This window comes from Myotis nattereri (assembly GCF_964212035.1).
Source record: "Myotis nattereri genome assembly, chromosome: 3".
NCBI classification, from domain to species: Eukaryota; Metazoa; Chordata; class Mammalia; order Chiroptera; family Vespertilionidae; genus Myotis; species Myotis nattereri.
The window spans coordinates 153,840,682-153,867,573 of NC_138077.1; the positions used below are offsets into that span (position 1 = coordinate 153,840,682).

The 26,892-nt window shown below is 41.1% G+C and overlaps 1 protein-coding gene across 1 annotated transcript in view; it reads right to left on the bottom strand.

Moving 5' to 3' along the window:
* Positions 1-26,892, bottom strand: part of SAMD13 (sterile alpha motif domain containing 13) — a 55,671-nt gene that overhangs the window by 9,716 nt on the left and 19,063 nt on the right. Inside the window, exon 3 of the mRNA XM_081087613.1 lies at positions 11,495-11,606. Within this exon, the coding sequence (XP_080943739.1) occupies positions 11,495-11,606 (112 nt within the window). The remainder of the gene's footprint in view (positions 1-11,494; positions 11,607-26,892) is intronic.

The window sequence follows — 26,892 nt, forward strand, 5'->3', positions numbered from 1 at the left end:
TATACATGCTGGGGAGATTTCACCTAATTTAAATATATATATATATATATATATATATATATATATATATATATATATATATATATATAAATTTCAGAGAGGAAGGGAGATAGAAACATCAATGATGAGAGAGAATCATTGATCGGCTGCCTCCTGCATGCCCCCACTGGGAAGAGAAGCTAAGAGAAAGGCTAGAAAGAGAAAAAGAGTGATCATCAAGAAAGGTGGAAAAATAGTGAGGTAAAGCAGGAAATTGAGCCTGCAACCTGGGGAATGTGCCCTTGACTGGAATTGACCCTTCAGTCCCCAGGCCAACACTCTATCCACTGAGCCAAACCAGCTAGGGCAGATTTCACCTAATTTAAATATCCAACACTGAGAAGCTTGTTAACAGGGAGAGAACATTTGTGCAGCTCTAAAAAGAAGTCTTACCTCATTTATTAAAGTAACAGTCTGAAGCAAAATGGGTCTTGCACTTAAATCAGGCACAGAATTTATTTTGGATCATTTGAGCTGATGCCTTCAGTGACTTAATGGTATCTTTCTGTATTATTTAATATTTGCTGCTGGCACAAAGTGAGTGATAAAGGGGTTCTATCTCACAAAAAAATCTTGTACACATTTTTGATGAAGGAAAAAGTATGAAATTCAGTTCATCAAATGAGGTAACTGGGTTATAGAAATGTCTGACTAGATTTTTAAAAAAGAGTAGGTTGAAGGAACAGAATTAGAAATGAGTGTTGCCCATGCATGATCAGATAAAGCTTCTTCACTTCAGGTGCTTTTTTAAAGTTAGTCTTTTTGAAATTTCTCTGTATTTAACTAAGTAACAATACTACAACAAGAAATGCTTTAAAAATGGCTTTAAAGTTCAAGTGTAGCGAGGGCTGCTGGTTGCTTTTTTCCTAGGACACACAACTGCACATTTCCCAGACTTCCTTGCAATTTGGTGTGGTCATATGACCACACTCTGGCCAATGAAGGGACTGATGTGCACCTCTTTCAGGTCCTGGCCAATGAAACCACCTACGTGAACTCCTCCTTGCTCTTTATCCTTATAGCAACTAGATAGCAATACCCAGATAATCTTGAAAACTTCTGGTTGAAGATGATAGAACCTCCATCCTGGATCCTTGAATTACTATGAAACAGACACCCCCAGTATGGACTATCTATATGATCAAGAAATAAACTTCTACTTTAATTAAGTCATTATGCATGTTTTCATCTAGTGTGCCAGCAGTTAGTCTACTCTAATACACCAACCATTTCTACAACTTCACCTTCACTCTTAGAGCCTACCCTTATACTATCATCAACCAGAAAAGTCCTACTTCTACAACACTGAAAGCTAAATATCTGTTCTCTCACTCCTCACCCCCATTTATACCCACCTTTTCATTTCAACTCCACCAGTATGGACTATCTATATGATCAAGAAATATTTATCCTTGGTCAGCTCCCTCTTCCATTTCCCTTGGTGGTCATTCTTAACCTTCATTTACTCTCCTCTAGTTGCTCATTAAAATTCTACCCATCCTGTCCACTCTAAGCAGAGGTGCTTAGCTCTTGTTTAACCAAGGAAATAGAGACTGTTAGGAGCTACCTAATGTCCCTGAGGACGAGGGCAATTATAGCTGTATCTACATACATCCTCACCTATGCCCCAGAGCATTGGAAGGATAGGGAGGATAGAGGAAGATATCCCTGTCTTGCTCAGAATTAATCCTTTCATATTCTCTCTGTTAAAAAAATAAAATAATTGAACTTATTTGAACCACCATGTATGTTATGGCTGACATTACGTTATATTGTGGTAAAATATATATAACATGAAATAGGCCAGTTTAACTCTTTTTACATGTATAATTCAGCATTAATTACATTTGCAATGTTGTATAACTGTCACCACTATTTTTCAAACTCTTCTATAACCTTAAACAGAAAATCCATTAAATAATAACTGCCTCCTTCTTCTCAGCCCTTGGTAACTTCTAATGTACTTTGTGTCTGTATAAGTTTGCCTATTTTAGGTATTGCATATAGTAGTAAATGGAATCCAGGCACTATTTGGTTTATCTTACTTAGCATACTTTCAAAGTTCATCCATGTTGTGGCATGTATCAGAAGTTCTTCCCTTTTTATGACTGAATAATATTCCATTGTCTGTGTATACCACATTTTGTTTATACATTTATCTGTTCATAGACACGAGTCGTTTCTACCTTTTGGTGATTGCTAATAATGCTGCAATGAAGATTGCTTGCAAGTATCTGTTTGAGTCCCTCTTTTCAATTCTTTTGTGTGAAATTTCTGGATCATGCAGTAATTCTACACTTAACTTTTTGAAGAACTGACAAACTGTTTTCCATAGCAGCTACACCATTTTGTATTCCAACCAGCAATGCATGAGGGCTTCAATTTCTCCATATCCTTACCCCTCCATACTCTTTTGACCTCATCCCTTTCCTTATCCTCAGAGAGTTTTGCGTAATTTAACTGTCCTCAATTTCATCCAATTTTAACTTGTCCAGTTCTTTTGGTTACTTTCCTGCATGTAAATCAGATTGTCTCTTCCCTCATGAGGAAAGAGCCTTCATGCTTAGAGGACCCTTAAGCTACTGGTTCTTCCTCCACTTGCCTACATCCCATGTCTCACGTCTCAAGTCTCACTCACTCAACTTGGAGGAAAGTGTCATTCATATTCCTCCCCCCAACTCCACTGTTGTGCACAAGCTCCATTGGGTTTCACCTTTTTGATGTATTTGACCTTGTTAATCACTGCATTTTCCTTGAAACTCTTCCCTTTATGAGTTTCTATACAACCTCTCATTACTGGTTCTCTGCCCACTTCCCTGAGTGTTCTTTCTCAGTTGCTTTTTCTGTTGCCTTTCTTCTCCTATAAAAACCGTGGTGTTCTCCTTGGCCTTTTTCTAAGATCCCCTTCAAAATGCCTCTCTCATTCTTACTCCCTCCTATGAGTGCTGATGACTCTCACATTTCTGTTTCTAGGCCTTACTTGAGCCCTGAGCTGTATACTAGATATATCTACTTACAGGCCCTCACATTTAATGCACTCAAAACTGGGATCATTTCAGCCCTCTAACATTTTCCCACAAACATCCTGGTTAGTGGCAGTACTTGATAACCACCAAACTGGAAACCTGGCAGTCACCCAAGTCACCACGGTCTCCCGCCTGGGAGCACGGAGCTCAGTCCTGGGGTTATAGCAGAGAACCAGGACAGGACAAAACTTCAATCTCCATTGTTAATGTTCCACTAAATTATTCTGACTGCCTTCCTAGACTCTCTAATCTATCTCTTACCTTCCATCCCTGCCGGGAGCTGGTCCATCCATGCTGTTTCAAGGGACCTGGCATATATGGCATACTGTTCTTAATACGTTTGCTCACCTTCTTGGCACTATGTGTTTTAACCAAGGTCTCTGAGAAAGGTTGTTTCCCCAGGTAGGGATTTTCCCCTGAAGTTAGGGAGGGAATAAAACCTCTTAACTAAGTACCAGGCGGGTAATTAATCACTTTAACTACGAACAATCATGCTTAAGCTACATAATCTTTACTCCCTGGAATGGAGATAAGAAACGCCCTAACCTTTGTAATAGAGATTGATAGGATTGAATCAACTGGTATAAATCCAGATGTAACAAGACAGTAGGAGACAGAACTAAGAAGACAGAAGGAAGAAGACAGAACCTACACAGAACCTACAGACAGAAGAACTTCGCTGGAGAGAACATGGCAAAAGATCCTGGACTGAACCTGACTACAGAAATTGGCAAGAGAACCTGACTAGAACCTGGTGACTGAACCTGGCTGGAGAACCTGGACAGAACCTGGCTGGAGAACCTAGTGAGGGAACATGGCTACGGAACCCGGCCGGAGAACCTAGCAAGAGAACATGGACACAGAACCTGGCTGGAGATCCTAAGCAGAACCTCTCTGGAGATCCAGACCAGAACTTGGCTGGAGAACTTGGCTGGAGATCCTGGCTAGGCTGCTGCTCAACTGAACGCTGTCTCCGTGTCCTTCCTTCTTCGCCGACTCCGTCCACACCTTTGGGGACCCCTGGACCCGCTGGGGTTGGACCCCGGCACATCCCCAATGGAACTGTTATGGCATCTTTCTCGCCTTTGGTCTCCATGTCCTCCAAGCCACTCTCCACACTACCACTAGACTGATCTTTCAAAAACACAAGTCTCATCATGGCACTCCCCACTTACTATCCTCTCTTAGTGCCTGACAGGCACAGTCCTCTTAAACCAGACTGTCTGTTAACTGGACCCCTATTTACCTTTCAGTACAATCCCTGGACATTCCCTGGACCACTCCTCTTACTCCAAGGTATTTGGAGTCCTCAAGATAAACTGTTATTTCATGTCCCCATGCCTTGTTTTTTTTTATCCTTCCTCTGCCCGAAATCCTCTGTGCTTCCTTCAAATGGTTCTCATACCTATAATGGTTTCAGGTGGTTTTTTATTAAACTAAAAGAATCTACACTAATAAAAGAGAAACATGCAAATTTGTGTCACTCTGCTACGCCCACCAGCCAATCACAGTGACTATGCAAATTAACCCACCAAAGATGGTGGTTAATTTGCATATGCAGGTGCGGAGGGAAAACTGAAGGCTCCAGCCAGAATGAAGAATGAAGACTGAAGATGCTTGGCTTCTCCGCTGCAGCCACACCAAAGGCCTAGGTCCCGGGTGCCGGAGAAAAACCGGTGCCAGCAGCCAGGGGAAGGAAGGCCTATTGTGCGAATCTTCTTGCAATGGGCTTCTAGTACTTACAATAATTCTTTTACTGTAACAGTCTTATATTTATTTCAATGAATGTTAGAAAAAGCTGTAACAACCATGGAAACAATATGAATAAGCCCAAAGAAGTACCAGATGCCTGTCTATATCATAATGTCTTACAACTGTTCTCATTTCAAGTGAATGACTTAAACAACCTTTTAGGATTTTTGGTTTATGGAAATCTATTTCAATCAAGAATTCAAAAGATTCTTTCCTTATCAGTTTCACTTTCAATTATCTTGGCCATTTTCTTATTTGCTTTTTAACTTTTTTCTATGTTTTTATGGGATGAAAGAACATATCAGCAGAGTGTGAGCTGACACTTCCCATGTTCATTATGCTACAAAATATTTTAAGCATTTCAGAAGCCTTCAATTGTGAAAGAAATATCAGGTAGCAGAACACCTTGACTATTTTCAGTACTTAGTACTATGAAATGCTGATAAAGTAATAATAGTTATTTCCAATTTGTGGGGTTTCAGCTGGTCTGATTCAGAGCTAGATTTACCATGAAGCTAATGAAGCTTAAATTTGCAGGGGCCCTGAGGTGGTCTGCTAGAAATGTGTAAGCTTTAGACACCCCTCCCCACAAAGCCTGGCTTTGTCCTGAGTCTTATTAGAAACAACAGGCCTGGTGAAAAAATTCATGCACGGGTGGAGTCCCTTGGCCTGGTTGGTGATTGGGGCCAATAGGGGGTGGGGTGGTAGGACAGCCTGCCAGGGTGAGGGACCATGGGAGGTTGGCTGGCCGGGGGGAGGGACCGCAGGAGGTTGGCTGGCTGCGGGAGGTTGGCTGTGGAAGTGCACTGACTACCAGGGGGCAGCTCCTGCACTGAGCATCTGCCCCCTGGTGGTCAGTGCGTGTCATAGCAACCAGCAGACTGGTCATTCAGTTGTTTAGGCTTTTATATATAGAGATTATTCATCTGAAATCACCACAGTTGAAATCCATCTGGCCATGACTTAGAACACATGCTCAGGGTCGCTCTGACAGACTTCCCCACTCGACTACTCCATCTGATGTGGTTAGTGTTACTTGGCACTTTGTAGCAGTAAACATTGTTACTTATATTTATTATGTCAGTGGTCTCAGAAACATATCAAAATTTAACCAAAAGTTATCTGAAAAGAAATGCCAATCTCTGCTTTTCAAATTAATGGCTTAAACAACCTGTCAGGCATTTCAGAGTGAAATACTGTTCTTATTTGGTTTAGGGGAAATGAGGAGATAACAGAGAGCAAAATTAATTTGTCACCTTGCATTGCACATTATTTTGTCATGATGCTCTGAGAAAAAATTATCTCATTGATACACAACTGTTCTTAAAACAGAATCACTGATGTCATTTACTTATAAGTTTGAGGAATCTGAACAATGTGAATTACATGACATTGATTAAATGGCAGATCTTCTTTAGAGTATGTATTCAGTACATATGAGTATGTGAGTCAGAAAAAGGTAGAAATGATGTGACTACACTACAAATGGGCAGAACTATCTTTGTGGCTTGCAGTTGGGGTCCAGTTTAAGTGATAAAATTGCTGAACTGTACTGCAAGAATGCTTCCACTGGCCACTGCAAGTATTGTCAACAGAGGCGGCTTTACACCAAAGAACAGTGCTCATTTAGCCTTCAGAGTTTTAGAAAAATGAATCTGATCCTCACTGTTCTGTGAGGAAGGTGGCAATGTTCTTGAATTAGCTTAGTTAAAAGGTCTTCTCTTAAAAACTAATGCTCTTAGAAAAGTAAAATTTCTAAAGTTTTTTTGACTCTTATATCCAGGGGCAAAAGCCAATTTGTTATCATCTCGTCATGAAAATTCAGCTGTATATGCAACAGCTGAAATGGTTCTGTGCCCTATGCTGTGCCTAAAAGCATGCTTCATGAGGGCAAGTTCTACAATAACAACTGACTATTAAAGCAGGAGCTTGAGCATATGCTGCTTGGTTAACTCCTCAGCCACTACAGAAATCTGACTCCTAGAAAAGCAAACCCTCCGGGATCACCAGTGAGTCAGTCAGTCAGGAGAAAAGAGACCAAGAGTCATGACTCTCACACATGCCCCTCGCCACAGCCTAAGAGGTCTGTCTGTTAGAAGACACGTGGGAACGTGTCACCACACCACCATGTCTGCGGGAAAGAGGGACAGGAGTGACAGTGCTGGAATCACTGCCCTCTTTAGGAAGGGCTCCCACTGCCTCCTGCTCGATGGGTCACTGAACCCTTTGAGCACAATGTTAACGCAGCCAGTGGACCCAACTCCCTTGATGACACAAACTACATGCCAGCTTGAGAGAGAATGACATCACTGATCATAAGACGAGACTGGCCAGAACAGCAACACAACCCAACACACACACACACACACACACACACACACACACACTATGGACACTACGTCATTGGTATGGGTGTAGACAGGGGGTTGTGCAGGAGCCCAGGTCTTCCCTTTTGACAGTTAGGCCTGTAGCTGTTGCTCACACAGAAGGCTCAGAAGAGGCTTGCCAGAAGAAAACTTCACGGAGATCACTGAACCAGAGGGAAATTTAATGGAGATAACTATCATGTGGCAGTTTATCTGCACAGAGAAAAGGAGGCTTCACAAAGATCACCAGCTTATTCCAGATGCCGCTCCATGCCACAGGAACATGGACAAATGTCACTCAATGGCCTGACATCTTCCAATGGAGCATGCTGCTAGAAAACCGCATCAAGTCTAGTTGCTAAGGCAACACAGTATCCAGGTGTGTACTGTGAGACCACACCATGAAGGCAGACACTCTCCTACAAGTCAGCCCGTCTGAGTGGAGACATGTCTGGCCTCACTGTCAGTGCAGACTGCTATAACAAGACACCACAAACTGGGTAGCTTAAACAACAGAAATTTGTTTTTTATAGTTCTGGAGGCTAGAAGTTCGAGGTCACAGCAGCAAGGTGGCTGGGTTCTTGTGGAGGACCCTTTTCCTAGCTTGCAGATAGTTACCGTCTTGCTTTGCCCTCACACGGCAGAGAGAAGGAGCAAGCTCTGTTCCCTTCTTTTCAGGGCACTAATCCCATTATAAGGGTTCCATCTTCATGACCCCATCTCAATCTAATTATCTCCCAAAAGCCCCCAATGCCATCACATTGGAGTTAAGGTTTCAACACACACACATCTTGGGGGGACACAAACATTCAGCCCATAAGACAGCCATGGAACTAAGCTCCCACATCACTGGCAACCGTGCCACCCTCTCTGGATTTGGCCTTTTCTAAGGTGGTTTAGGGGATGCTCTCCATGTGTTCCTGGCAGGGCAAAGCTTTCCCTGAGGATATTTAAGGATCTGCCTGCTGTGACCTAGAAGATGTGCCTGGGAAGGTCACGTGTTTGGCCTGGGGGTGGCCTGCAGTTTTCCCATCTAGAAGGAACTTGGTGAGTCACTGCTGACTGCTTGAGGTTCATTGCCAGGAAGGTCCTTGGAGGTGAAGCACTGAAGGCCTCTGAAGCATGATGATGGGGGAGGGAGGTTAATGTGGTGGAGGATCCTAACCCTCAGTCCTCATGAAAATCACAGCAGCTACTTGTCTTATCAACCTCTCACCCTCTTTTAATGAGCAGAGAAGGCAATGAGAATTTCACAGCAGGAGGAAGATTTGGATCACTTCTGGAGAATAATTCAAGGCAGACTCTTTCCCCTACCCAACCACCCTTCCATGAGAATGAAGGAACTCCAGCTTCTGCACCATGTTTGCAAAACTCCAGTCCCCTGGGAATTCTTTTCTTAGGCTTCTGAGTTCAGGCGGGTTCAGCACAGTAGCAAGATGATGCTCCTTCCCTCCCCGCCCCCCCCCCCCCCAAAAAAAAAGACTTCTGAATGAAATGCTTTGGGAGAGTCTGTTCCCTTTTGCTTCCAAGTGTCTCTAGGGCCAGAGTGATGTCATCCCTGGGATAAGGGCCTGCTCCTGAGCCAACCTCAAAGCTGGCCAGTTCCATTTCTGAGGTCTGTACAGAATCCAGAAGGCCCAAAGAACACTCCCACTTCAATCTGGGACATATTCCTCTGAGAAAGTCTGAGTAGAAGCTTACTCTGAAAAATGCTTTTGGGCAGCAGGGAATCTGGCCAAGAGACCTTTTATAGCTAAGTCCTTTTTTTGTTTTTTTTTTGTTAATCTTTTGCAATATTGTTCAAATTTACTCAACTACAATGATACAAGTGGACTTTCTACCATTGCAAACCAAAATAACTTATGTTCCAGTTGACCAGTCTTTCACTTTCCAACCTGAGCTATTTTCCCCACAATTTTATGATAAAAACTTCAAACGTAAAGAAAAGTTGCATGTATATCATAATGAACATCCATATTCTCCCCACCTAGATTTATAATGAACATTTTCTCTACTTACTACCCATCTACTCATCCCTCTCTCCAATTGTCAATCCATATTTTGACATATTTCAAAGTAAGTTATATACATCAATAAGTTGTAAACTAAATGCTTCAGTTTGTATGCCATTAATTTTAGAATTTTTCAAATAATTCTTTTCCTTTTGAGGTGAAATTTAAGGGTTATGTAATGCACAAATCTGAATCATTTGTATATACTTGTGCATATGCAGTGACAATGCATACACCTATAACCTAAACTCTGTCAAGACATAGAAACTGTCATCACCCAGAAAGTTCCCTCATGCTCCATCCGTCATTCTACTCTCCCACCTATCCAGAGGCAACCATAGTTCTGATTTTTTTCTACCACTGACCCATTTTCCCATTTCAACCTTTATCTAAATGAAACTGCTATGGCCTGAATGTTTGTGCCCTACCCCCACCCCCCACCCCAATTCATATGTTAAAACCTAATCCCCATGAGGTAATAGAGGTATTAGTAATGATATTAATAGGTGGGGTCTTTGAGAGGTGACAGGTCATGAGGGCAGAGTCCTCATGAATGGGATATTGTTCTTATAAAGGAGGTGCCAGAGAGCTCTCACTCCATCCTCCCTATGAGAACATAGCAATGCTCACTGTCAGGAAGTGAGCATTCACCAGACACAAAATCTGCAGCCACCTTAATCTTGGACTTCCCAGCCTCCAGAACTGTGAGAAATAAATATTTGTTGTTTATAAGCCACCCCATTTATTGTATTTTCGTTACAGCAGCACAAACAGACCGAGACAGGAACCATTCAATATGAACTCTTTTGTGTAAGGCTTCTCTCACTCAGCATAATCTTTTGAGACTCACCCAAACTTATATTCATCAGTAGTTCATTCCTTTGATTACTGAGTAGTATGCTATTGTATGACGATAGAGTTTGTATATGCACTATCTTATTAATGGCACTTCAGTTTCCAGTTTTAGACTATTATAAATAAATCTACTAAGAACAATTTTGTACAAATCTTTTGTGGACATATGTTTTCATTTCTTTCTGGTAAATAGGAATGAAACTGCTGGGTCATGGCATAGATGTATGAGTGTTTATGTTACACTCCCACTGACAATGTGACAGAGTGTGGTTGCTCCACATCCTCACCAACATTTGGGTTTATCAATCTTTCTAATTTTAGTTATTCTGGTGGGTGTGAAGTGACTCAACCTGCTATTTTGGCAAATGTTCCAAATTTTTTAAAAAAACAGCAATCAGGTTAAAAGAAATACTGGTTGAAGAAAATCTAGAGGTTGGCATATATGATATTAAAAAGTTCAACTATCCAAACTCAACTTGAGAGAATAAGAAAGGGCTAAAAGTATATGGAAGAAGCAGGCAGACACATTCTTCAGTTCATAATATTCTCAATTATATTATAATATAAGATTTAATGCTGGGAAAATGGCAGCCTTTATTGATAGGGAGAAAGCTGGCCCGGTGTGGACCACAACCTGCTTCCCCAGTTTGCTTCCTCTTGGCAAAGCCCCTCGAGCACTATTCCTACAGATCTGAAAAATAGGGCCAGGGATCACTCAGACCATCAGGAGGGACCCCTGCTTCTCTCTCTCTCTTCCCAATACTAACCCTGGACCTAAGGGAAGGGAATTAACATTTGGTGGCATCGACACTGTTAGGGACACTGTGCACACATTGTCCTTGAATCCTCACCCCACCCCCCATCAAGTGAGGCATTGATAGCTTCATGTTGTAGATGTGAAGCCAAGACTCAGAGATGTAGTAACTTGCCCGGGTTACGCAGTGTGAGAAGAACCAGGATTTAACTAAATCCTGTGCTCTTTCGACTCTACTTTGCTAAGCACTGGAAAGCAAATTGGAGGGGGTTATTAAGATCAGTTGGTGCAAAGGCCACTAGTAGATAGGGCTGCATGTCTCTGTCAGATTTGTCTCTCCTTTTTCGTTCTTTTCTGTTTTCTGCTTTCTAGTGTGTTTGTGTTGGAGGTAGGGCTGTTGCATCTTTCAGAATATACAGATGTAAATGAGCTTTAACCCTCCTCTCTGCAGCTGTGATTGTCTCAGGGCCTGAGTGTTCCTCTTGCACTTTTAGCTTGTCACTTTTTTCTGCCCTTTCCCACCCTCCTGGGGTTGTTAAGGCCTGATATGATTAGGACTTGGTATGGAGGACATGCGGAGAGCCTACAGATCCCTCACTATTCTCTGGTCCTCTTCCTCCTCATTTCCTTCTGCTTCTGTGGGAAGGGAGGGTAATTGTGTTCATCATGTGTTTCTCTAGACACAGTTACCTGTTCTTGAAAAGCATTAGCTTGTTCCTCAAATCCCGCTGTCCGGAAGTAATTGACGACATCCACCACGGCCCAGTCTGCAGGATCGGGTGGTCTCCCGTTATCCAGGGAACTGCAAAACACAAATCCAGACTGCTGGTCAGGACAGACCATGCCAGTGTGGAGCCAGGCTCAGGACTCAGCCTCCCAATGGCAGGCCCAGCCAGCTCTTCTCTGGAGGCCCAGATCCCAATTCACCTCCCTCAGGACCACAGTCATGCTTGTGTTTCTTGGGTTCAGAAGATCATTCCTCTCACTGGCTCGGTCACTGCTTTCCTAATACACCATTAGACTTTCAATATAAAGCATTTCCTCATGTACTGTTTTTTAATCCAGAGCTATAAAGAGTGGTCCAGTGGTTCTGGCAGCCCACAGCCTGAGTCAAGAACACCAGACCCTTTAAAAAGTAGCACTAACGTGCCTGTCTTTTTCCATCTCCTACCACCTTCCTCATCGCCCTTCCCATGCATCCTCTCTGCCACTGTGAAACTGCAGGGCTAATGCCATTTACCGGTCTGCCATGCCCTTTTACAGCTCTAGGACTTTACACATGCTGTTCCAGCCACTTAAATGCCCCTCCCCATTTGTTTCTACCTGGCAAAACGCACAATTCTTTCCTAGGCCATCCTACTTCAAATGCACCCTCCTCTGCGAGGCCTTTTCTTATTCTCCCAGGGGATTGTTTTAGCTATGACCTCCTCTGCATTCAAGAACTCTGTTCAAACTCCCCTGGTCTCACTTCCCATGCTGGAGTATACTCTCTGCTTATCCAACAGTCTCCCACCAGGGCAAGAGATGTGGGCTAGAGATACACATTTGGACCTAGACCATTTCTGACTTTATTGTTCCTAGTGTCAAGTGCGAAGTTAGGAACTCAATCAATGTTCAAGTGCCTAGATGGATCAAGTAATTGTTTTTGAGGGTTGGTGGGTGAGCTGCTGGGCTGGATTTGAAAAAAAATTTATATATATATATAATTTCAGAGAGAGGAAGGAAGAGGGAGAGAGAATCATTGATCAGCTTCCACCTGTAAACACCCTACTGGGAATTGAGCCTGCAACCTGGGCATGTGCCCTGACCAGGAATCAAACCATGACCTCTTGGTTTATAGGTCAATGCTCAACCACTGAGCTACACTGGCTGGACTGGACTGGATTTAAAGAGGAGGGACAGGAGAAGTGGAATAGAGAACGAATGGCAGGGACCTTCAGTTACTGTGACTCTGCCTCACTTCTCTTTGGGGAGTATTTGTCTGATATCACTACTCCTCATCCAAGATGATTCTTCCAAAGTAAGCATCCAATCACAATGTTCCTGCTTAAAATCCTCCAAAGACTTCCCACTGCCTTTAAGATAAATTCCAAATACGATTCACTTGGCTTAGGAGAGCCTTCAGTACAGAGCTCCTGCTGGCTCTCCAGCTAGGAACACACTGGTGCGTAAACAGACATGGTGCTTGCTCTGTGGGCCTTCAGTCCAGTGGGGAAGACACTGATCAGTAACCACACAATAAATGTGCAGCTGCACACTGTGGTCAGTGTAAGGGGTCAGGGAGGCTTTTCTGTGAAAGATTCTTTTGAGGTATGGTCTAGAAAGCAGCCAGAAATTAACCAGATGAAAAAGTCAGGGAAAAGATTATTCCAGGCTCTTTGAGAGGAATATACACTACAAGGGAGCTATGTAAGTCCTGGAGGCCACATTGAGGATTCTGGATTTTTGTGCACTAGCAATGGGGGCTTGTTAAATGGGCGTATGCAAAGGGTATGACCTAGTAAGATTCACATTTTGAAGAGCATTGGAGAGGAGCCAGAAGGAAAGAAGGGGTGCCAGTGAGAGGTCTATTGGAGTCACCTGAACAAGAAATCATGGTGACCAAGACTAGAGCAGTGGCTATAGAAAAGGAGAAGTGTGCAGACTTAAGATACATTTAAGCAATAAAATTAGCATGACTTGGTGGTGGACTAAACATTGAGAATGAAGGAAATGTAACTGGATGAATGGTTACTTCACTTAGATAACACCCTCAGGGTTAGTTGGATGCACTGAATTTAGGGTACCATCTATAGTCAAGTAGAGATTTAATGTGGGACATGAGTCTGGAGCTCAAAGCAGCTGAGTGGGCTAGAGGTACACATTTGTGAGGCAGAAGCATTTAGATCAGCAGTTCTCAACCTGTGGGTCACAACCCCTTTGGGGGTCGAATGACCCTTTCACAGGGGTCGCCTAAGACCATCGGAAAACACATATATAATTACATATTGTTTTTGTGATTAATCACTATGCTTTAATTATGTTCAATTTGTAACAATGAAAATACATCCTGCATATCAGATATTTACATTATGATTCATAACAGTAGCAAAATTACAATTATGAAGTAGCAACGAAAATAATTTTATGGTTGGGGGTCACCACAACATGAGGAGCTGTATTAAAGGGTCGCGGCATTAGGAAGGTTGAGAACCACTGATTTAGATGGTAATTGAAACCTTGTAGAGGATAAGAGAAGTGGACCTGGAACTAAACCTGGGGACATTCAACATTTAGTGAAAGTTGAAAAGATTCATATTACTTTTAATGGAAATCAAACATCCAAACTTCCAAAAATCCAGGGTCTAGCTGTACCTCTCCTTCCCTTTAAGTACAATGTTTTCCTCATGGTAGGAACTTAAAATATTTGGTGAAAAAAACAAACTTCTGTCCTAGCTAAAGAAAAGGGAGTCATTAATAATGGCACTTGTGATCAATGATTTATCACCACAGCACTTAATTTTAAACCATTTAAAGTGAATGTTTACTAGTTGGAGGTGTCTTCCATTTGGGGGTTAGGGACTGTGAATCCATAAACAATGCATGCCCATGCACACATACACTTGTGGACATGCATGCTCACACATGTACATACACACACATACATACATCTTTTCTACTATTAAAGAGGCAATCTACATAGGAACAAACCTGCTTTACACCATAATGTTGTCAAACATTAATTATGTATTTTAATATCAAAGCTACATAGGTTTTAAAAACATTATACACGTGCTGGGATTTTCTACCATTAACATAACAACATGAGCGAACACTGGGGACTCTCTTTGAGGTACCATTTTCCTTCTCTTGCTTAAGGCAGGCTTGAAGAATGTTTGGAAAGGAGTTCATTGTTCTAACAAACCTTTTAAGTCTTCTAATCAGCTCACTTTCTAGCAGTGAGCACAGAGTCCCATGGATACACTTTTAAGTGCCACAGAAAACATCTGAATTCACTCTCTCTGTGGATGGTTTCAATTAACTATAAAGAATAGTTATCTAATTACAATAACAAAGTCTGCTACATTCTAATTTTAGGGTGGGAGGCTTTCCTGATTCTTACTCTGCTGGGATATGACATCATCTCATCCATAATTCTGAAATATTCGTGAGTACTAGCAATGCAGCAGCGAATAAGAACTTGGCAAAACTGTTGGCAGTGTATCATGAAGAGCAGGAGCAGTGGGAGCTGCGTGCTCTCTCATTCTTAGGGTGGGGGATTCCACGCAGAAGAAAGAAGAAGTTAGAAACCAATCAATGCTTTTAATAAGTAATCCACCTAAATTTAAGACTGATAGCTCCCTACCCCCCCCCCCCCCGCCAATAACTTAGAAGAGAAATCACCATGTTGGACTATTCACATCCTGAAGGGAGAAGCCTGTCTATCTTCATCTCTGTAGCTCTCAGCACCTGTAGCACAGGTCTGATGGTGCATAATCAATACACAGCAAAGATCTGTTACATTAATAGACTTGCAACCAAAGAGCACTTAAGAGTCTAAAATATGCTTTTCACTCATTACTTATTATCTGCCTGCCAGCTGCTTGTGAACTGGCTACTGTATCCTGTTTTTAGGAAACTAAGGCTCAGAAAGATTAAGACACTCACCCAAAATCACAGAGTAGACAGAGCTAAGATTGGATTCCCTATATGCTTGCCTCCAAATCTATGCTCTTCTACTCTTCTTATTCACTGATACAACAAATATTTACTAAAAGTCTTCTCAGTACTGTGCTGGATGCAGGGCTACGGAGATAGGAATGCAAAGGCAGGCCCTGCCCTCAAGCAGCTGGCAATCTGGGGAGAGGAAGCTGGCATGTGAACAGTGAACTCTAAGTCATTCTAGCACTGAGGGGCGAGCAGGTGCCATTGAGGATGCATGCACGGGAGGGCCCATATAGTTTTTTTTTCCAACCAGGACACTTGAAGATTTTCAAAGGCTATTTTGAAGGTTATCTATTGCTCAAACACCCTAAATTAGGCCCTGAGAGGGGAGGCTTGCACAGGCAGATACATGCAGGCACACATGGTCACTTCACAAGCATGTCAAACTTGGGGCCAGCAGGCCGCGGGCCGCATTTATTTAAACAAGGCATGTGGCCCACTGGCCGCAAGTTTGACATGCTTGTGAGCATGCTGAATGATTTCCCTAGGCCCTTCCAATGGTTTCAGCGACAGTTTTAAGGAGAAAGCTGGAGATGATCCAAGGCAACATGATGGCAGGCTTGGCGAGGCCAGAGTGCCCGGGCTGGGAAAATAATGAGAAAACTGCAGAGGAGAGATTTCAGTGTCACTTTTCCCCACTGGGAGAGCCACACTTCTCCTCAAGGACTGCTGCTTGTGGCCAAACTGGGGCACTTCGTTTCCTTTTAAATGGGCCATTCTCTCCACATCTTTTCTTATAACTTGTGCATATCAAATTCCAGAAGGAATTTAAGGGTGCTGTTTAAAATACCTCCCAAATGGTGGTTCCCATTGTGGCTGCTAATTTTGCACTGATGAAATGAGATGGCAGATATAAAAGTACTGTTATCATTTAATATTATTTATTCACTAGCGTCATAGCAAAATGTTTCTTGGAATACAATGTATTAAGGTGATCAACTCCTGAATACTTTTCCAGGAATTTTACCTTATTATAAAAAAAATAGCAAAAAATGTGGGCAAAATTTGTCTACAATCCCATCACTTAATCAAATCAATGTATCCATGTAGCCCACTCACCTTTTGGTCCCTGTGGATATGTGAATATGGTTAGGTACATCATGGATTGATAAAAATTATATCATGTGTGAATAAGTCACACTGGGAAATGATTATCCCTGAATTAAACAATCACCTCACTTTTAAAGATAGCTAGAGAGACATCATCCTGGGAACAGAAATGCAATAAATAACAAATTTGGCAGATATATGCAGACTGGGACCTTATAATGAGCGTTTTCATGTTCCCACATTATAATTTTAAGTGCTGGTAGCAATAGTATCTGTTTCTTCTTTATTTATTAGTGAAGGCATGTGGAAAATAGGCATGTGGAAACTCTTTCTCTGAATCTAGTATGTGTATATTTTACAGTACTTAATGGTATTATAGAGTTTGAAGATTTCTCAGAACAAGAGAAAACTGGATAAATACAATCCATATGTGATTCAAAATCCCATTATACTCAGTAATTGCATTTGTGCTTTAAAGTTCAGAACAAAAGTTACTTTAGACACTGGTTAATATATTATGGTGATATATATGTATCACATTACTCTTCTTATAAAACTAATTCTCTATGTTACTTAATTTTCCACTCAGAAATGCACTCTAACTTTGTACTGCCTTGACCTTTATAACTTACTTTCAAAATTAAATTAGCTTACTCTTTGCCTGTCTTAAAATAACGTTTGGCTAAAAGCAATATAATTCTGATTGTAATAAATTAATATTGATCTCTTTGCCTATGACATATCTCAAAATGTAGCAACTAAATGAGCTTTAGCTTTATCTCCTTTCCTTTCTCCCTCTCTCTTCATCCTAACAAGCAGGGATCTGGCTACAAGGCAGGGAGGCCCCAAAAGAGAATGATTCAAAGGTTCTTGACAGGCCATTTTTTATTTTTAAATATTCAGATAAATAAACATTGACTGCATTTAGCTGCAGCATACCCAAGCAATGAAGACATTGAAAAAGCAATTCTACAAGTCTTCTGTATATTTCAAATTCTTTAGCTTGGTATTCAGGGATTTGATTCAGACATAACTTTCCAGGCTTATTTCCCATCCCAAGTATGTACCAAAATTCAACTGAGCAAAATCCTGGACTTTCTATGGCCACCACTTTGGTCGTGCCACTCAAAGCTCGTCTGTTTAAGTTCCAGGGATTAGCACCTTACTTGTTTTTAAAAGGTACTGGTTCACCCAGCCTGAGTGGCTCAGTGGTCGAGTGTAGACCTATGAACCAATCATCGCACATACTTGGGTTGTGGGCTCAGTTCCCAGGAGGGGGTGTGCAGGAGGCAGCCAATCAATGATTCTCTCTCATCATCGATGTTTTTAACTCTCTCTCTCTTCCTCTCTGAAATCAATAAAAACATTTTTTTATTTAAAAAAAAAAAAAGGTACTGGCTCAATGTCCCCATAGGAATATCCCCAGTCAATCTTGTATTCCAATTACTCATTACTTTTAACCTGCCTATTATGAGCCAGTCATTTGATGAGTCTCAGAAACATTCCAGCAAAGAGGAAAGTCTCAAGTCAGCTGCATGATAAAGAGGATCATGTGCATTCCCTGCCTTATTCCAAAAGGCGGTGAAGGAGCAGGAGGAAGAGACAAGTGGAGGAAGGGCTCTGAGGTAGAAGTCATCACGGCAATGTGAGTCAGGCTGTGCTCGGTGCGGGGATGAGAGGCTTTGGAGGCCTGGAACCGCAGCAAATCCAGGAGCAGGTCCCAAGGACAGAGGGATGACTCCTGCATCATTTCTTTCCACTATAACAGGTCTCTTCCCTCAGGCTGACGGCTTTCCTCTCAAGTGGCATAACACACTGTCCTTGGATATGTCTGCTGGGAATGTCTCCCCAACACCCCACCACATCTTTCTGAAAAGAAAGGATCCTATAGCTGCCTCTTTTCCCACCTGTTCTTAACTTTCTAGTGCAAATGAAAGCCTCTGAACTTGTATAAATAAGGACACTCCTCCCAAGAGGACTCAATGAACTTCCGGTTTTTATTCACTATCAGATACAATTTATGCCAAGATTCTTGCTAAACACAAACATATGAATGTTTCATATCCCAAGCATTAATACTAAAGACAATTATGTAAAGACTAGAGGCTCAGTGCATGAAATTCATGCACGGGTAGGGTCCCTAGGCCTGGCTGGTGATCAGAACTGATCTGTGGGGCAACTGGCAGGGCAATCAGGGGCCCCCCGTTGGCACCCACCTTGGCCAGCCTGGTGCTACCTGTTTGCTGGCCCTGCCCCCTACCACTGCTGCTGGTCGTCTCTCTCTGTGGGATAACCAGTGGGGCAATTGGGGAGTCCCTGCTGGCACACGCCTTGACTGGCCTGGGGCCTGAGGGCTGGGGGCAGCTCCTGTGTTGAGCACCTGCCCCCTGGTGGTCAGTGCGAATCATAGCGACCGGTCTTTCTGCTGGTCGGTCTATTTGCATATTAGGCTTTTATTATACAGGATTGACCAAAGAACTTCCCCTCCCTGCTCGGAGCCACAGCACAGTGGCACCATCCCAGAGGACTTAGGTGTGGCTTCTTTGCTTAGACAAACTCAGTTTTCTTTCTGTAAGGATAGCAATAGCACACCAGAAACTAAGTAGAAAACAGCAACCCTTCAAGGCTACTATTGTATAAAAGATAAATGATGCAGGTTTGTGAATTCTGCTGGCTTTGATGGAAGCTCCTGTTATTTTCATACTTAAAATATGACATTATGCTTGGCTGACTGCAGTTTTATGCATTTTACACTTTTGAAATGTTCAATGTATACTTCTTTAAGACAGTTATTTGCAATGGACATACTGGTATAAATCAAAACAGTAAACACAATTCTTAATTCAAGTTATAATTTGATTTAGGGAATAATCAAACATTTATCATAAGACAATATGATAAGACTAAATGTGCAGTCCCCTCTGCAATCCCTATATTGAAGCCCTAACCATCAATGTGATTATATTTGGAGATAGGGCTGTTAGGAGATGGGACAATTAAGGTTAAATGAGGACATAAAGATGGAGTCCTAATTCAGTAGGCTTGGTGGTCATGTAAGAGCCACATGCATGCACTGAGGAAAGTCGGTGTGAGGACATAGTGAGAAGGTGGCCATCTGCAAGCCAGGAGGAGCACTCTCTCCAGGAGCTGAATCAGCCAGCATCTTGATCTGAACCTTGCCAGCCTCCAGAACTCAGAAATAAATTTCTGTTGTTTAGGCCACCCATTCTATGGTATTTTGTTATGACAGACCAAGCTGACTAATACACCATATATCCGAATAAAGAGCCAGCCATAAATTATTAAGGAATAAATTTTAGCTTCACAAAGAAAACTAAAACTGTACCAGTTACAAGTATCACTGTTAACTCCATATATATCTGTATTCAAGAAATATAGCACTCTAACTTGTCCCACCAAACATATCTGCAGAAGGGTTAGATCAGATACTCATTGGAAAGGTCATTTTTCATGTTTAAATTAGTGGCTCAGCTTCCCCCCCCCCCTCCCTTCCCATCCCTCCCCTCTTCTTTCTCTCATCCCTCCCTCCCTCCCTCCCTCCCTCCCTCCCTCCCTCTCTTTCTTCCATCTGTTAAGAAGTATTTGGTATTTAGCCACTTCAAATGTCTTAGGAGTTTTATTTTGTTTTTCTCTGGAAAGAACAGCATCCCAGGAACCATCACTCACTGCATTCAGGTAAAGTGGGGCAGGCAGTGTAGTTGTGGGGTCTGGGAAAGGTAGACAGAACAGATGGGAGGGGTAGGATTGGGAGATTGTATCCCAGAACTACCTAGCAAACTAGATACAATCCCTCATTGCTTTCAAAGAATATACATCTAAGGACTGCTGATTATGTATGTGATACCACAAAAGGACAGGATTAAGAGTAAATGAATGAAAGCTACAGCCAGTGATCAGACATACAAGTACTTCTATCAGTTTCCTTGTCCTCTTTCCTTAAGGAGCCAGGCAAGGCTTCCAGGCAAATTACCAAATATTCCGTGAGGTTATTTATTCAATCCTAGAGCAATTGCTTGCCACACAAATGAAGAGCTGACTGATGTGTAGATTTCTGTGCATGTGAACATTGTTAGATTGTAATGAAGTAAGTAATAGTAGCCATTATTATTGTTATATGAAAAGTCTCTTGATGATAATTCTACATTGAAATCAGAGTTTTGGAATTTTAGCATACCAATAATAAATTCTAACTTGACCCTAACATTTTACTCCTACCTTCATCTCCTAATCCTCTAAATTCACGTGGGCAAAAATGATAATTTATTTAACTTAATACTTAGCTTAATAAATGGTGTTGGAAAAACTGGACAACCACATGAAAAATAATGAAACTGGACCATTACCTTATATCACACATGAAAATTAACACAAAATTGATAAAAAAAATTTGAACATAAGACCTGAAACTATAAAACTCCTTGAAGAAAACATAAGCAATAAGCTCCTTGACATTGATCTTGGTGATGATATTTTGGATCTGACTCCAAAAGTAAAGGCAACAAAAACAAAAATAAACAAGTAGGACTACATCCTATATCAAACCAAAAAGCTTCAGCAAAGCAAAGGAAACCATCAACAAAATGAAAAGTCAACCTGCCACATGAAAAGAAAATTTGCAAACCACATATCTGATAAGGAGTTAATATCTAAACTATAAACTCATTAGCAAATTAAAAAAAAAATCAAACAATCCAGTTTAAAAAGTGGGCAGAGGATGTGAACAGGCACTTTCCAAAGAAGACACACAGATGGCCAACATGTGTATGAAAAGGAGCTCAACGTCACTAATCATTAGGAAAATGCAAAACTAAACTGCAAAGAGATAGCACTTCACACCTATTAAAATGTCTATCATAAAAAGAAAAGAAATAACAAGTGTTGGTGGGAATGTGAAGAAAAGAGCACTGTTGGTAGGAATGTACGTTGGTGCAGCCACTATGAAAAACAGAATGGAGGTTTCTAAAAAATTAAAAACTACCATGTGATCCAGCAATTCTACTCTGGGTATTTATCTGAAGGAAACAAAAACACTTGATGAGATATATGTATGACAATGTTCAATGCAGCATTATTTACAATAGCCAAGATGTGGAAGCAACTTACGTGTCCACAATGGATAAATTGATAAAGAAAACGTGGTATATACACAATGAAATGCTTTAGCCATAAAAAAGGAAATTTTGCCTTGCTACAACAATGCTTTGAGAGTGTTGTGCTAAGTCAGACAGGGAAAGACAAAGCCAGTATGATCTCACTTATATGTGGAATATGAAAGTAAAATATTTCAAGAAAATTGAAAAATCCCAACTCATAGATACAGAGAACAGATTGGTGGTTGCCAGAGGTGGAAGAGGGTGAGAGAAATGGGTGAAGGTGATCAAAAGGTACAAACTTCCAGTTATAAAATAAATGTCATGGGAATATAATGTACAGCACGATGATATAGCTAATATAGTGGGGCCTGGGTTCTTGAACTTAATTCGTTCCGGAAAGCTGTTCCAGAAGTGATTTGTTAAAAAACAGAATCATTTTGTCCCATTAGAAATCATGTAAATTTAATTAATCCGTTCCAGATTTCCAAATAATTCCGTTTTAACCTTTTTATATACAGTACATGTCTAAGCTCTATCATTATTCTCACAACTTTCCTTTTCACTTTGCTGCTATCACTAATCTTCTTAGGACCAATGGTGACTTACTGAACATCAATACTAATAAAAGGGTAATATGCTAATTAGACCGGGCATCTTCCAGACAACCTTCCAGATGTCCTTCCCGACAAAGCTGCCGTGGCTGCGAAGGGCCAGAGAGAGGAGAGAGAGGGCCTTCACCATGGCTGCCAAGGGCTGGAGAGAGAGGGCCTGGCAGCTGCCGTGTACCAGAAGTCCCACCTCTGCGCGTGAGCTGCACAGGAAACACCTTTTCTGACCGCTTATTGACTAAGCTTACGGTACGCCACTCCCCTGGGTAATAAGAATCCAAGAAGGTGATCTAGGGTTTTTCTACCTCATTCCTGGAGGAAAATACAGAGGTCCGCTAGTGGAGGGGCTAAGAAATGTCATATTCTGCCCAACCGGTTTGGCTCAGTGGATAGAGCCTTGGCCTGTGGACTGCAGGGTCCTGGTTCAATTCTGGTCAAGAGCACATACCTAGGTTGCAGGCTCCTCCCTGACTGGGGCCCAGGTCAGGGCTCATGCAGGAGGCAATCAATCAATGTGTCCCTCTCACATTGATGTTTCTCTCTGTCTTTCCCTCTCTCTTCATGCTCTCTAAAAATCAATGGAAAAATATCCTCAGGTGAGGATAAAAAAAAGAAAGAAATGTCATACTTTATGAAAGAGACATCTTGAAAATGCCTAAAAAAAGTTGTCATTTTTTCGTGGTGAAAAGACTGGAGTCCATGTCGATGAAAACACCTTGGCAGCTGTGAGGCCCAGGTCCCAGGCAGCTGTGGGCTCAGGCAGCTGTGAGCCCTGGCAGCAGCAGCAGGGTGATGAGGGCGGTGCCTTCCCCTGATCAGCCCGGTTGCCTCCTGCAGAGGGAGGCCAGACTGCGGCTTAGGCCCGCTCCCTGCCTAAGCTGTCAGTAGGACATGCCATGAGGGCTCTTGGACTGTGAGAGGGGACATGCCAGGCTGAGGGACTCCCCCCCCACAGTGCACAAATTTTTGTGCATGAGGCCTCTAGTCCTATATAATAAAAGCCTAATATGCTAAGTGTCCAGTTGTCCGTTCAACCAAAGTGTAATATGCTAATGATATGCTAAGACTGCTCAACCACTTGCTATGACGTCCACTGACCACCAGGGGGCAGACACTCTGACCAATAGGTTAGCTTGTTGCTGAGGTCCAGCCCATCGGGACTGAGAGAGACTGGCCGGACATGCCCTAGAGCCCTCCCGTGGTCCCTCCCTGGCTGGCCAACCTCCCGCATCCCTCCCTGGCCCCAATCGTGCACCAGTGGGGTCCCTTGGCCTGGCCTGAGCCCTCTCATAATCCGGGACCCCTCAGGGGATGTCGGAGAGCCAGTTTCAGCCCAATCCCGCAGACCAGGCCAAGGGACCCCACTGGTGCACGAATTCGTGCACTGGGCCTCTAGTATTTAATAATAAGCAGCAACAAAAGCAAAAAAAACATGAAAATATTCATAGCACAATTTCCTGAGCTGTTAACAACATGAGGTTTAGCAGTAAACTGACTCATACACATGCATTCTCTCCTTTGTCATCAGACAGATGTGTGACTGATCACACAGGCTGTCAGCATGAAAGGATTATCAGGTCAAGAACCGAAGTTTTGTTAGACAACTGAGACATTTTTCCATCAAGAGCTGAATTGTTTGAGGTGGGAGACATTCGAGAACCGAGGTTTGACTATAATACTATATTATATATTTGAAAGTGGCTGAGGAAAAAAAATTGTAACTCTGTATGGTGACAGATCATGGTAAACATTTCACAATATATACAAATAATGAATTACTGTGTTGTACATCTGAAACAAATGTTATATGTCAATTATATCTCAATTTTTTAAAAAAGCTAATAGTGTAATATTAAAGCAAGTTTAAAACATTTATAACCTTCATTACTAAAAAAAAAAGTTATCACTTTACAAATTATAAAAGAAATCTTAGTTCTAAAATTCTAAAAAAATCTTTCATAATGAAACAACACACTGAACACAAAGACAGAGAAGGATAGTGAGATACACATGTAACAAAAGGCATGACATTAATAAGAAATAGATTCTTTTGAAAGTCCTTGCTAACTTGTCGTTGTGAACTTTCTATTGCAGTAGAGCTTCTCCGCTGAGGGGTAAGGAGCTTGGTGGTGGGGAGATAAACTGCTTTCTGTTCAAAAGGGAAGAAGGAAAAAAAGACCAACTGATGAAAAAGAGAGTAAGATTAAGTGAATGTAAAAAATTGACACTGAATACTTGTAATTTATACAGATATAAATATACATGTAAAATACCTAGAATTGTTTTCAAAATTTAGTAAAAATTCTAACATGGATCTAAGTATGGCCAAACAGAGATCAATGATAAGAGTGTCAAGTACCAAGGTTTATGATTAATTCAAAATCTGTGCATCTGAAATCCACCAAAAAAACACTATAATTCCATTTGTTCAATAAAAGCTTATTTATGTGTTCTTTGAATATATGTGTATTTTGTGAATGTACCACATATGTGTGTATATTCTTGAATACATGTGAATATATGTGTACACTATTGTGTGACTATCTATATATATAAAAGCCTAAGCGACCATTATGACCGAATGACTGGAACAACTGGAATGACTGGTTGACCAGTCGCTATGACGCACATTGACCACCAGGGAGCAGATGCTCCACGCAGGAGCTGCCCCTAGTGGTCAGTGCGTTCCCACAGCCAAACTCCCGCGGTCCCTCCCCCCGGCTGGCCAGCCCCCTGATAGGCCTTGATCTCTGGCCAGGCCAAGAGACCCCCACCCATGCACAAATTTATGCACCAGGCCTCTAGTGTGTATATATGTAGATAGATACAAGAGTATTTGTACAGAAACTGTCTAGAAGAATATATTCCCAACTATTAAGATGGTTCCCTCTTAGTCATTTATTTTTAAATTTAATAAGCACTCATGAATCCACCAGGCAAAATAAATGCTAGAATCTTGCCAATAACTAACCCAACCTCACTCCCCTGACCCAAAACCATCCTCATCCTCAATCTTATACTCATTTAACCTTCCTCTTGATGTACGTGTGCAAGGTTCTCTTGGCTACATACCTGTGCAATATGGTAGCATCTAATCACGTGTGGCTATTAAACATTCAAAATCTGAGGAACTGAATTTTTAATTTTATTTAATTTAAATTAGTTTCAATTTAAGAAATTTAACTGGTACAAAATATGTTTCTGTTAAAAGCAACTTCATTGTTTTGGTGTGACATTTCACTTTAAATGTTGTATCACTTAGGATACTATTGTTAAATTGAAGTTCTCTTATCAGATGCCTGTGTCCTATCTAGCATTACACATATATACATGGCCAACCTAGTTGGTGTCAACAGATTGATTCAGTTTAAATGAATTTTCCTATGTACCCATGTAACAATATAATGTGTTTGATGCAAACAGCACAGGTTATAAGGATCTCTGTATGTTGTAATTGGAAATTAAGTTGACCTTCTTCCTATTTTAAATATAATAAAATGTTTTTAGTTTAAATAAGTTTAAACAAATTTTAAGATTTTAAAAAAGAAGTATATTCCTGATGCAGAATCAAAAGGTGATGCACTAGAAATTAGCACTAACAATAAAGAGAGAAGAAGAGTGAGTGAAAGCATATTGGAAATTTCATGATGAATAGCAATTGCAATTTGTTGGAGCATAACAAAAGGGAAAAAAAAAGCTGTATGTTGTGTAAAAAATGTTAAAGAAAAAAACGGAAAATATTGAGAGACATTTTCAGCATATATAGTGAATTTTGGTAACTTTTTTTCTCAATAATCAAAAAGGAACTGATGAAGTCAAGTTGCGTGAAATAAAAATTTAATGTCCGACAAAACATTCTGAAGTGGTTTTTAAAGAATCCAAGCTTACAAACAGATTTGTTTTTGGCATAAAAAAGAAAATAGTTTTTTGACGGATATGTGGTTACATTCAGATTTGTTACAATATTATGAGGAAAGACTAAAAAGGTGCTTCACAAAAAATGAAAGGTTCTTTCATCAAACCGCAAAAAATTGTGTAAGAATATAAGATTTACTTAACATTATCTAATATCAATTGATTTTCAAAATTTGAAAAACACAATTCCTTTTCTTTAGTTTTCGATGAATAGTACAGCATAAAAGACACTGCCCAAATAACTTGGAGTGTGCTTTGTCTCAAAACACACCCAAATTTATGAAGAAATTATGTCAATTTATGGCCTGAAAAATCAAACTCATAGTTTAAATATTTTCAAATCTTTTACATCTAAGAAGAACTTCAGCTAGATTGGCAAAAATTAAATTCTATCCCAGTGGATGGAACTTCAGCCACATTAGGTAAAAAATAAAATCTGGACTTAATGTAATTTTAAAACAAGTGACTTATGTTTTTCTTATTGCTTCATTCTATACTGTATGATATTCATGTTCAGTTTTCAAAAACAGACTTGTGAAAAGTGTCATAGATACTATTGTTAAATGAGTCAGTGTATATTTGCCAATGCTATGGATGAATGCCAGATAATGTAACTCTCAAAAGAAATAGAACACAATAAATTTAATAGACTGTGTTCTTTGCCAATGATTGTTGGACAAGTCATGGAAGAATTTTG